The 13039-nt window shown below is 41.3% G+C and overlaps 2 protein-coding genes across 4 annotated transcripts; both read left to right on the top strand.

Moving 5' to 3' along the window:
* Nucleotides 1-29: 29 nt before the first annotated feature.
* LOC134871904 (leukotriene B4 receptor 1-like) lies at nt 30-4961 on the top strand. 2 transcript variants are annotated; one of them, XM_063894905.1, is made up of 7 exons: nt 30-150; nt 649-711; nt 816-929; nt 1325-1364; nt 1674-2221; nt 2335-2614; nt 3318-4961. In XM_063894905.1, exons 5-7 carry the CDS (start codon nt 1731-1733, stop codon nt 3678-3680), a joined length of 1134 nt encoding a protein of 377 aa, XP_063750975.1. In that variant the 5' UTR covers nt 30-150; nt 649-711; nt 816-929; nt 1325-1364; nt 1674-1730; the 3' UTR covers nt 3681-4961. The 2 variants fall into 2 exon arrangements, with proteins under 2 accessions (XP_063750975.1, XP_063750974.1); XM_063894904.1 differs by lacking the exons at nt 30-150; nt 1325-1364 and having other exon boundaries at nt 516-929.
* A 260-nt stretch (nt 4962-5221) lies between these two features.
* On the top strand, nt 5222-9480 carry LOC134871903 (leukotriene B4 receptor 1-like). Of its 2 annotated transcripts, none has more exons than XM_063894902.1 (4): nt 5222-5355; nt 6501-7048; nt 7263-7539; nt 8290-9480. In XM_063894902.1, the coding sequence occupies exons 2-4, from the start codon at nt 6558-6560 to the stop codon at nt 8668-8670; spliced, it is 1149 nt and encodes a 382-aa protein (XP_063750972.1). In that variant the 5' UTR covers nt 5222-5355; nt 6501-6557; the 3' UTR covers nt 8671-9480. The 2 variants fall into 2 exon arrangements, with proteins under 2 accessions (XP_063750972.1, XP_063750971.1); XM_063894901.1 differs by having other exon boundaries at nt 5232-5459.
* The last annotated feature ends 3559 nt before the right edge of the window (nt 9481-13039 follow it).

The raw sequence follows: 13039 nt of genomic DNA, 5'->3' as shown, positions 1-13039 counted from the left end.
CATTGTCTTTTTAGCTTGTGTTTTATGTCAAAAACGGTTGCCGTCGAATTAGGGCCAGAGGTCCTTTTTTCCATGATGGATAAATGTCTGCCTAAATGCTTCTGTTCACCAGCCAGCCACTTCCTCTGTCTGTCTTCCACTTTGTGCATGGTAGGTATTGAACAGTGGGATCATGAGGGGTTTTCTTTACACGAAAGACGTCCTTGTTTTGCTTAAATGATGAGACCAAGTGAGGGTTAATCAGAGCAGTAAATTGCGAGCCTGAATATAAAAAAATGCACTGAAAGACACTTACACACTTAGTAGTGCTTCTGATTGATTCAAGAAAATAGAAAAAATGAAGGTAAGCATTTTGTAATGCAAATATGTTACGTCACCGTTATGATTTTCTTTTAAAGAGGAATGCTCTGTGCATCTGCCAAGATCTGAAATAATAATGAAAGAGCAGCATCACAGATGGCAGAGATATGCTTCAACACTCGTGTACCAACAAGATCCTGACAGTCATCAAAACATTCACCCACTCACTAAATATCCCTCATGACTTCCCTGTGGAGACAATTTACCGTTTTTCCCGGGAAATGATGCGATCAGTTTTACAAGATGTTATTTATCTCCATTTTATTCCCTCTTTTCTGTCATAAGTAGGCACTGGTTTCGGTGCCTGGATCCCTTCGGTCCTCAGAGGTTTCGGGTGTCAAAATCTTTTAGGTAAAGCCGGAATGCTTACCACTATCATATAATCAGAAAGCCACGAGTTGGAGGAACAAAGACGACACCTACATATAAACGTTGTTGTTTCTCTCGACACTCAGTCTTCAAACAAGAAAGCCTGGGAGTTAACAGTGGATCAGGAAAGGTTTCAAACAGGTAGACATTTTTCAAGAGGACTTACCGTCGTGGGCTTTAAAAGAGATCAGCAGTAGAAGGTCAGTAAGCAAATGTTATTTGTTAATATATCACACCTAAAATATAAGAGAGGGAACTGAACATGTCCGTTTCTGATTTTGCAACACAATGCAAAGCCTGCAGCTTCCTGTTTGCTTTCTGTTTGGAGACAAGAAGTTTGATAAAGGTTGTAGTTTGGAAAAAGTAAAAATGAAATCACAGTTTTCCATACCTAAGTTGCCTTGTTAGTAATTATTTGGGATCAAACTGCACCGACAGACTCAGAATCATTTGTGAGCCCGTTGGAAAATGTGCCTCTACTTATACAATGTGCCGTCTTGCAGCAACAAGAAAACAACGGCGTCCTTTGACACTGATCTGAAAAACTTGAAATAAGACTATGTATTTGAAGCTTTCCCCTCTGTCTTATGTATAGGGACAACATGCAGGAAGTGAAACATTCATCTACAAATTAGGTAAAAGTGTACTTTTTTATTCATGATGTACAGTCATTTTTCATTTGTTTGCTGCACTCAATTCAAACACAATGCACAAAGGTCTTATGAGTTCAAGCATCTTCAATATCAAGTGATAATATGTGATATCCTATCAATCCCTACCATCTGGAAAGAAGCAGTTAAACTTTTAAGGCCCATATATACTGGGAACATCACTTTCTAGAAATATGTGGTGTAGATTTAGAGTAGCTGATAAGGTGATAAGGTAAAATCCTATCGCGTAACATTCAAAGCGTTGACACACCTAACTTATTTTCTGTTCAAAAGGTTGAGTCAGCTTCACAGTTGGCAAAGCCTCACTCGGATTCTTCTAAGGCTTTGCTGATGGCATCCAATATCACCACCACCATATCCCAGCAGTCCTCCTCTTCCTCTGATCCTCTGTCCATCAGCGCCCAGGTCGGCATCGCCATCTTGACCCTGGCCTTTGTGCTGGGCTTCCCCGGGAACCTGTTTGTGGTTTGGTCGGTGTTGTGCCGGGTGAAGAAGCGCTCGGTGACCTGTTTGCTGGTGCTGAATCTGAGTATGGCGGACGCTTTCGTGCTGCTCAGTGCCCCTTTATTCCTGCGCTACCTGGCTAGAGGCCAAGACTGGGAGTTTGGCTCGGCAGCATGCAAGCTGGTGCATTACCTATCGAGTGTGAACATGTACGTGTCCATCTACCTCATCTGCCTGATGAGCGTCGACCGCTGGCTGGCCGTGTCCAGGCCTTTTCTGTTCAAGACAATGAGAACCAAGCGCTCCCTACTGATTCTCCTGCTCGGTGTCTGGGTGTGGGCGTTGCTCCTGTCACTCCCGATGCCTTTCTACCGCAGGTGAGAATAAAATGTATCTTAACTTTAAATATTTATAGGTTTCAATGACTGATTGCCATACTGTAATCAAGGGCTGGTTAATCCATTGGAGCATTAATTTTGTTCATTTAAAGGCTGGATCCGAAGAGTACTTCCCCAAACAATATCACTTTGAGAAGCTGCGTACCATACCATTGGGAAAGCAAGGGTCACCGGGTCTTCCAGTACCTGTTTGAAACCATCATGGCATTCCTGCTGCCTTACTCCCTCATCAACACCTGTAACTCCACCGTCCTCTGCCGCCTGCAGAGCACCAACTTACAGCACAGAAGACGAAGCAGCCGCCTCATCCTGATGATCATCTGTACCTTTGCAATATTCTGGCTGCCGTATCACATCGTCAACATCATAGAGGTGATTTTTACTCATAATTTTGTTGATCAGAGTTTGTGTTTCGGGGTCTTGCAACAGACACCAACCCATGCCACACTCCCATTGAGGTCCTTGTGCTTCAACTGAGCCTCCACCTGCTGGACTGCCTCGGCCTTCATGAAATTCCTCCAGGGCCGCACAACAATCCCTGTGCCTACCATTCTGTTGTCCTTCGATCCTGTGTACTGCAGATTTTCTTGTGGCCGTGCCACAATTAATTCCCCTTTAACCAAGCTGAAGGGGAACTTGAGCTTGTTGCTGTTCCCATAAATACCAATGCTGTTCAGGCCCCAGTCATCTGCAGAGACAGTGAAACCCTTCCACTACAGTAATGGCAACTTCATGGATACAATAAGCAGAGGCCAGACGTTTCACGGTTGATTCCGCTTTGCTGTTTTTTCAATATTCTGTTAGATTGACTGAAACACTTCCTGCAGATATATTTCCAGATTTAAAAAACCTACAGAGACCATAAGCTTTTCATGTGAAACAGCTACAGGTAATTTAAAACTTTGAAAAAAAGGGGCATACTAAAACTGACTGTAATGAACAAATGAGTTGAGTATGACATAGCTCTTCTGATGAATTGATAGAACAAGAGCTTTGGAAATATACATTTTGATGAATTTACCAGAGCAGTTATGAAATATATTTATTAATCTCCCCCCTCTTCTCCCTTCCACAGGTGGTAGGCCTTTTGCAGGACAGTAAATCCACTGTTGAAGCTGCCTATCTAGCCCGTCCAAGTGTCACGGCCTTCGCTTATTTCAGCAGTGCGGCCAACCCCATTTTCTACGTGTTGGCCGGCACCTCCTACATCCGCCAGGCCGGCCTTGGCTTCATGGGCAAGCTCTTTGAAGCCACCAGCTCGGAGAGTAGGGCCATGCCAACATTCTCCTGGTGCGAACACATTAACTGCAGCTGTTCTGAACCGGAAAAGAGCCCCGCCCTGAACACCCTGTCGACGAAACTGGACACGAGCGGCAGCGTGGAGGGAAAAGAGGTGGTCGATCCTGAACTCAGGACTCTGGCCAGCCAACCTAACTGATGACACTGTGTTGACTCATAACTTTTTGAATTATAAGGTGGTTCTTCTTGCATAACTTTTCCAACAGGAAATATTCAAAGAATGACTGGATTTCAGTCAGAAAACTCACATGTTTCATTAGTATGTTTATTAGAAAGAGTATATAATTTGAGTTTGGCGTCTAGGCTCAGGCCTCATCACTCCACATATTAACGTAGAACATTGAGTGATGATTAGATAACAAACCCCCGAGCCTACAGGTGGAAGCTGGGGAGGAAGCTGGGGTGGTGTTAGGGCAGACGAGCATCGCCAACGTGAACGCAGCAGCAGCAGCAGCAGCAGCAGCAGCGTGGAAACAGCAGTGGCGGCAGCAGAATTATCGAGGCAGAGGAATAGGCAGATCCAACAGTTTAAATAGAGCGCCAGATTTAGGAGACTATGTTGGTTGGTTGCAAGAGTGACGAGGGGCGTTATGTGCGAATGTATCATTGGTGCTCGAGTTGACTGCCTGAGCTAGCTCGCAGAGTTCACCCCATTTATTTCCTTGACAGCCCTATCATATCATCAGCCTAAAATTTGATGTAATGTGAGTCAACAGCTACAAATCGTCTTTGAGCAGAGAGTGCACTCCAGGCATTTTGAAATGTGTTTGAGCCAAAGTGAAATGCAAGTGGAGCATTCATTGTCCTTTCAGCCCTGTTATACAGTATGCCAAGACAACCAGTGTCCGAACTACGGGGGGACTCGGGGGATCCGAGACCCCCTGAAACTGACACGAGACCCCCCGAAAACATGATTTGGGAAATGTTGGGGGGTCTCTAAAATAGTGTTTTCGAGATCCGCGCTCTGAGTCAAGCGCAAGAGCAAGCGCACCCCCCCCCCCCGAGCGAAAAATGGGACCCCCCGAAAATCTCGGCATAGTTCGAACACTGAAGACAACCAAACCAGTGAAGTCTGGTGACGAATTGTGACCGGAGGTTCCCTTTACTCTAATTATATCTGTTGAAACACTTGTGTTCAACCAACTAGCCCCTCCTTTGTCTGTGTCCTGCTCGGTGATAGGCAGGTAGCGGACCTTGGGTTTGAGTGCTTTTAACATAAAAAACGTCCTTGTTTCGCTGAGCAGAAAAGTGTGAATCACAACAGTTAAGTTGGCCTGAATATCCAAACAGCACTCTGAAAGATGCTAAAACACTCAATTGTTCTTCTGAACTGATTTTTTAACTGAGCAGTTAAAAAATGTAATACAGAGAAATTGAAAAATGAAGGGAATCATACAAATGTGACAGATCTCGATTTCATTTGGCAATGAGGGTTCTGTGGTAAGAGGGATATGTCGTACATCTGCTAGGATTTCTGGTGGAGAACAGTCATGTACCAACAGGATCCTCACAGCTAACTGGAATATTCACCCACCCACTTAATCTCCCACATTGACGATCACCTGTTTGAAATGATGCGATCAGTTTTGCAATATTTTGTTCTCATGATATTCAGTCTTTTCTGTAATAGTACGAGCCTGGATTGTTCCAGACATATATCAGGTGTTTACACGATGAGTAAGAGGAACAACAGCGACATTACAGCCAAATGTTTTTAAGCTGGCTTCCTGTAGTTACCGGGCTTCCTCTAACATAAAACCTCTTTCTCAACATTGAAACGTCGTTGTTTTTCTTCACACTCAGTCCTGAAAGAGGTAAGACTGGGGTATAACAGTAGATCAGGGGAGATGTAAAATAGGTGGACATTTTTCAAGTGGACTTACCGTCGTGGGCTTAAAACAGAAATCAGAAGTAGAAGGTCAGTATGAAACTTCATCTTGTTAATATATTATTTGTCAATATATTTACTTGTGAGTTTGACAGAACAAACTTAATGTATGGTCCCTTTCAATTTTGTATCACAAGTATAAAAAAAGGAACTGAAATCTCTGTGGCACCACTCCTGATTATTGGTTATAGAATGTCTAAAGGAAATACAAAACCAGATGTTATTAAAGGACTCCTTTTGGACATTATTTTCTTTTGCTTCACAAAGCTCTCCGTTGCTTTCTGTTCAGAGAAGATTAGAAGTTTGATAAAGGGTTTAGTTTTGAAAAAAGTTCCCAATTTCACAGTTTTCCATACTTTCTTTGCCTTCTTGCTAACTATTTGGTATACAACTGCACTGACAGAACTAACTTTCTCAGAATAATTAGGGAGACTGAGGGGAAATGTACCTGTAATAATGACGGTGTAGAAACTGATAGTTCTTTTTATGTGTTTTTGTCTCATGTGGGATTCACCACTGCCCTACCTTTTTAGAAATTACCTCCAATGGGAGCATAGCATCTCTCCTCCTTTAATCACCAAAGTCAATATTGGAATCCTTTTTCAAAGGCCACATATCTCAGACAGGGAAATCCAGAGAAAACTTGCTTTTTTCAGATTTTTTTTTTTGCAGCAACACACACTTACATCCGGATGCTAATATTCATAATCCTTAATATGGCTGTTTGTTGTGTCAATATATAATCTATGCAAAGTAAGATATAAATAAATGAGACCCTGTCCCGTCACTGTAGAAGTCAGGACATGCAACATTTGTAATGATTCATTCAAGCATCTTTGTGATCAAGATTAAAAAGAATCAATCCTTTAAATGAAGAAGCAATTATGATCTGTTGAGGTCCATTTATGTTGATAACAGGCAACACCACTTTCCAGAAATATATGGTGTACATTTACAGTAGCACATATGGAAAAACATGTTACGTAACATTTAGAAGCATTGACACACATTCGCACAGAACAAACGTTAATTCGACATTTCCTGTTTCCTGTGTTTTCTTTTCTTTAAAAGGTTGAGTCAGCTTCACAGTTGGCAAAGCCTCACTAGGACTCTTCTAAGGCTTTCTTGATGGCATCCAATATCACCCCCACCATCTCCCAGCAGTCCTCCTCTTTCTCCCTCCCTCTGTCCATCAGCGCCCAGGTCGGCATCGCCATCTTGACCCTGGCCTTTGTGCTGGGCTTCCCCGGGAACCTGTTTGTGGTTTGGTCGGTGTTGTGCCGGGTGAAGAAGCGCTCGGTGACCTGTTTGCTGGTGCTGAATCTGAGTATGGCGGACGCTTTCGTGCTGCTTAGTGCCCCTTTATTCCTGCGCTACCTGGCTGGAGGCAGAGGCTGGGAGTTTGGCTCGGCAGCATGCAAGCTGGTGCATTACCTATCGAGTGTGAACATGTACGTGTCTATCTACCTCATCTGCCTGATGAGCATGGACCGCTGGCTGGCCGTGTCCAGGCCTTTTCTGTCTCAGAGAATGAGAACCAAGCGCTCCCTACTGATTCTCCTGCTCGGTGTCTGGGTGTTAGCGTTCCTCATGTCACTGCCCATGCCTTTCTACCGCAGGTGAGACTAACATCTGTTGTATGATTTTTTAATGGCGGCTGCAATGGTAAAACAAACTGGAGTAGAGCAAACTCATATCTTTCTGCAATACCTTAAGTAGGGGATACTAAATCCATTGAACATTATTATATTAATTACAGAATTGACTCTGCTTGGTGTATCTACTTTTACATTGACTCTATGTTTGTGTATTAATCTTCTTTTTCTCTGAAAGTAATCTGAAGAAGATTCTATCAAACAATATCACTTTGAGCTTCTGCATGCCGTACCACTGGGAGAGCAAGGGTCACCGGGTCTTCCAGTACCTGTTTGAGACCATCATGGCCTGCCTGCTGCCATTCTCCCTCATCAACACCTGTTACTCCTCCGTCCTCTGCCGCCTGCACAGCGCCAAGTTCCAGCGCAGAGCACGAAGCAGCCGCCTCATCCTGATGATCATCTGTACCTTTGCAGTATTCTGGCTGCCGTATCACATCGTCAACATCATAGAGGTGATTTTTATATTAATGAGTTTCACTTACATCGGCTGGAAATGGCTACTGTTTCCGTTAAATGCCAAAAGTATGCTTTATGTTCAGGTATGTGGTGTTTCCCGCCAAGATTGTATGGGAAAACACTGTGATATCTTAGTGGTCAAGTCCACTATTGTCAGACAGTATGAAATAATCAAATACGTAGGAAGTAACTTTCAACCATTCGTTGTCATCATCAGTCAACCAAACTGACAGTGTGGAAAAATATCAAAAGAAATTCTATGCAATGCATTTAAAATATACACATACAAGTCAATATTTTCCATAATTTCAGTGGTGCTTACTTTGACAGATAATCCTCAAATCATTTTCTGAAAGGGACTTTTTTTCTTCATCTGCATAACAATACCAAGGGTTTTCGTAACACTCTGCATACTGTTGCAAAATGAGCTATTCAACAGTCACTGTGCAGTTGGTTCCTCTTTGCTCTTTTTTCATTCTTGTAATCGACTGAAACACATTTAGTGTCCAAGTGACTCATAGATTAGTGACACTATTGCAGAAATTGCTGACTTTTATGTAAAGTTGCTCAACTCCAATTGAGAAGTAGAATTAACCGAAAAAGAAAGTAGTGAGCCAGAACAGTGATTATGTTTTGATCGAGTTAGAGATGTGGAAACAGCAATGCCTCCACCTTGATGTTTTGACCAGGCCTGTTTTTTTGTTGTTGCTTTATTTTAACCACCCTACCCCCTCTTTCTCCAACAGGTGGTGGGCCTGTTGAAGGACAGTAAATCCACTGTTGCCGCCGCCCTTACAGCCCGTCCAAATGTCACAGCCTTCGCTTACTTTAGCAGTGCGATCAACCCCATCCTCTACGTGTTCGCCGGCAGCTCCCACATACGCCATGCCGGCCTCAGCTTCATGGGCAAGCTCTTCGAGGACACCAACTCGGAGAGCAGGACCACATCTACCTTCACCCGAAGTGGCCGCAGCAGCTCTTCACCAGACGAGAGCACCGTCCTGAACACGCTGTCGACAAAACTGGGGAGGCCTTTCAAAAGCAAGAACAAGGACAGGAGCGGAAGCGTGGCGGGAAAAGAGGCGGATGAGCCTGAACTCAAGACTCTGGCCAGCCAATTAAACTGATTACACTGTGTTGACGCAGACCTTGAATTATCTAAGAGATTTTCTTACACAACTTTTATACCTTTACTATCGGATGTACTTTCTTGACATTTGATGCAAAAAGTATTTATGCCCATGAGTCTTAATGGCTTGTCCAATGTGTTCTTTATTCATCAAATACAATATGTGAATATTTGATGGATTGCTGTATACTTGTGTACAGACATTCATAGTCCCGAGATGCTGAGCCATAATGACCCTAGAGATCCCCTGCCTTTTCCTCTATACCCACTGTGAGAATGAAATGTGTGTTGTTGAATGAAATTGACAATATTTGGATTGATTTTCATACAATTTGATACACCCAATAATGTCTACCGCTCACAAACGTAACAACATTCCCATCAGCCTCAGCTGTTCTTTGATGTAAATATAAAATGTTAGCTAGCTTACACGCACAACTAAGGAGCATTTAGCTCATAGCACCATTGTACCTTAGTATAGCCTCACAGGACCTGCGTTCATTGCTGTGTTGGAGAAGGGAAGGTTTTTTTTGATGATAGACCCTCACCCTAAAAACATTCTTACTTGTGTTGCTTTTTATTTATTTTTTTAAACAAAATTAATAGCATTTGTTTGTATGTTAACCACACCTTTTTTGTTATAATCCCCAAGAAATGTTTAATATATATTTACAGTATCTATATATATATATGGGTTTTAACTATGTCATTTAGCATATATATTTGAGATGTGTTTTACATTTAATTTCTATTGGGAAACAAAAGACCAAAATATCTGCTAAGTTAATAAAGCTTTTTTTAACATTGAGTTTCTAATGCTGTGTGTTTTTCATAAGCAAAGGAGTACATGAAGTACTGGCTTGCTTCCCCTAAAGCAATATTTGGGACAGATCATTGCATAAGAAACATTTCATCAAAACGTATTTTTTTCTCTTCTTCCTGCTTTAGCTCTCTTCTGTATTTCATAACACTTGAATTAAACTGCCAAATTAAAAGACTTGTGGTAAATAACTGTTAAGCTTTGGAGCTGATCTTTGATTAAAACACAAAAAAGGAACAGTTTCAGAGGAAACATGAGTCATATTTGAAATAGGTGAGTGACAGTGTATGGCCATCAAGCAATGTCAGCATGAGAACATCCTGGAGACACAACGTACTACAGGAAGAGGACAACATGCAAGAAGCTTAGTGTCAACTCCCTACTTGAAGCAACCAAGGCCTCTAAATGCTGTGAGACCCAAATGATATAAGGTCAACACACTGTCCTCATGCCGTTGTTACAGTACTCCAAAGACTATGAAAAAGACTTATGTTCATTCCTGAAATTGGAAACAGCCGTTTGACTACAAATACACCCTAACTCACTTAATTTTGATCCTCTGCTAACAAATGGACATTTAATTTTACCTGTTTTTACGAGAGAATTATTCCTGTTTTTATAAGGTCCAAATAACGTTTGGGCAGTTTGATGAGCTGAGAAAAAACAACTGAATGCAGATGATTTCAAAGCCCTGTGAGTGAGGTTTGAATGTGATAAAGGCTTCTTTTGCAATATGTTGGATTGCACTTTTTTCCATTTTTTTTTGAGTGTTGAAAGTAGCATGAAAAGAACAATCCTGAAGTAAGAAGCAGAAGGCCGATGAATGGACATAAATCAGGAGATCCCACACACTGTTTGGATTCAAATGGCAAATAACAACTGCTCTTCGCACGTTCTTTCTTTCTTTGTAATTCTTTCAAAACAGTTTGTGTATCTAGAGCGATTGTGCTCAGTCCCAGAAATAGAGGACTTGGAGATGAAAGTTAAAAGATTGCAATTGGCTTAAGAGTTAACCTAATAGTAAAGGAAATGCAGCACACACACACACACACACACACACACACACACACACACACACACACACACACACACACACACACACACACACACACACACACACACACACACACACACACACACACAACGTCCAAAATCTAGTCAGCTTCTATCACTGACGACAGGAAGCTGTATGTGAACAGATGCATAAGACAAATCTGTTGTGGTAAACAACATATTCATTGTTGTGGCTTATGTGCCCTCGTTTTTTGGAGAGTCAAACAAAAATGCATACTACCTGGAATTGAAACCAATGTGAATTGACGTCAGTTGCGTTCTCATATAGTACAGTATGACCTAATTATTATTTAACCAGGGTAATTCAAAATCTCTCTTTGTAGCCGTTTGAGGTTGACTCTGCTGCTGAAAAGAACATTACTTTGACCTGGTTTAACATTGAATCAATGCAAGAAGAATAAACTCAACGTTGCTCATAATTACCACAGATTCACCCAAACAAAAATAACCTAACTCTACCTTATTTGACTTTTAAAGGGGTAGTGCAGCACTTTTGCCTTTAAGATACACCTTCATTTTCTCATTTCCATGCAGGTCTTAGTACCCATTTCCGTCCAAGGTCATCCATATCCTAAATAAACAGTAGGTAAACTCACAAATAGTTTTGTAGGTGCTTTTTATGAGTTGATGACTTGAAACATGTGTTAATTAGGCATATGATTACATTGTGACGAAACTTTGGACTAACATTCATATAAAGAGTTTGTATCCCTGACTTCATGAAATTGAAAGATAGGCCTAACCAAAGGTAGTTTTTCTCAGAGTTCAAACCTACAAAAGACTGTTTTCACAGACTGATTATTTTCATGACGTGTAAATTCAGCTTGATGTGTGAGTCAGTGGTCTTCCCCTTAAATAATATTGAGTTATCTTTTGTATCTAATATACACTACACACGATAGAAAATGACTCACACAAAGGTCAAGACATTTGAAAAAGCATCAAGAAAAAACACTCATACCTTTTATATACATCAACCCAAGAGGTCAGGTAACTCTAAAATTGCATCCAAAAATGTACAGATTTTTTCCCGCCATCATTTTCCTGGAAATTAAGAGGGAATTAACCTTTGTTTAAATGATCTTTGTCTGTGTTATAAAGCTCAACAGCTCTCCCATGTGTCAAACGCTATAATTATGAGGTGTCTTGCTGAATGAGAAGTCTTTTATTTTGGTAGGGCAGAAACAGGAAGATGAGCACAGGTGGATTGGAAACACTTGTTGAATCGCGCCACACAGAGAGCACACTGAAATGGCTTTATTTTTTGACTGTGTGACAAGTATTTACCCAGGAAAATAAAAACCTTCTGGAGAAAGTTCTGCAGACCATCAGCAGCAGGAGGATTTTGCATCGGATTCTGGATACAGGTTTAATTCTGCAGCTATGGGTGAGTCAAACTTAGTAGTTGAACTTTTATAAACCACTAGATGGAGCCAGAATGGTTTCTTTTCAATCAGAAATGCTGTTCTGTGGCCAACAATGTAAAGTTGTACTGTTAAGCTTTACTTTTAAATATGTAGTTAGTTAAAAATGGCGTTTTTATAGATGACAACACTTGGAGAAGGTTTATTTCCACAAGAGAACATGCACAACCTCGAGAACAGTTTGTCGGTTCACACTTGAGGGGGTGTATTTCTGGGGTCCCAAGTGGTGCAATTTGAAAATGTGACACATTTAATATAGGTAAACTTTGAATAAAAAAGCAAACATCTCCCCCACTCTGTAGCAGCGGTAAAACGTTTGGATGTGGGATCGTGTGTGTGTGCTTAGGCCTTCAAGTGGGCCTACTGGGCTGCATTCATATTGTTGCTATCCTGTATATGGAAACCTGTAGTGTAAATCCTGTATGAAATAAGACACAGGTGTTGATTAACATTATCCTGAAGGTTTTGATAATTGTGTGTAGCTTGAGTGTAAATCCTGTGTCTACAGGGCCTAATTGTATTGCATGCAGTGGGTGCAATACCCTATTGGTTTTTTATTCATCTGAAAAAACTGTCCCCCTCTAAGTATGAAAACAACCTGACGCACATGCTGTGAAAGATATACACAAGACGACATCATTTGTGATCTATAATTAACTATTGTTTATAGTAGATACTTGCTCTATAAGAAGACATTCAACTTTGAATAATGAATCACTTTGAACAGTGCATTACTGGATTGGTCGCATACACACCTAGTCATTATACGGAGGTGATTTTTTAATGTTTTCTAGACATAACATAGCTCACAAAGTGACTACATACAATGTTATGTATTCTTTTTTGAAATAATCCTACAATTTTCCCAGCTTGGAGACTAAATACAGAGTCTCAGTATTGTGCGTGGAGTTTAGAAATGGTTAATATCCCATTTTGGAACGAGACTCCTACCTCAGTGATTCCTTTATCAGTGTGGGTGTAACAAGAGGCTGTGACCAGAGCACAATGGCATCGTGAGCATGTAGAGAGCAAGTTTCATAATGACTGGG

Source organism: Eleginops maclovinus, chromosome 11, assembly GCF_036324505.1.
Source record: "Eleginops maclovinus isolate JMC-PN-2008 ecotype Puerto Natales chromosome 11, JC_Emac_rtc_rv5, whole genome shotgun sequence".
Lineage (NCBI taxonomy): Eukaryota > Metazoa > Chordata > Actinopteri > Perciformes > Eleginopidae > Eleginops > Eleginops maclovinus.
The sequence above is the reverse complement of the archived record's forward strand: the minus strand, read 5'-3'. Positions and strand labels throughout refer to the sequence as shown.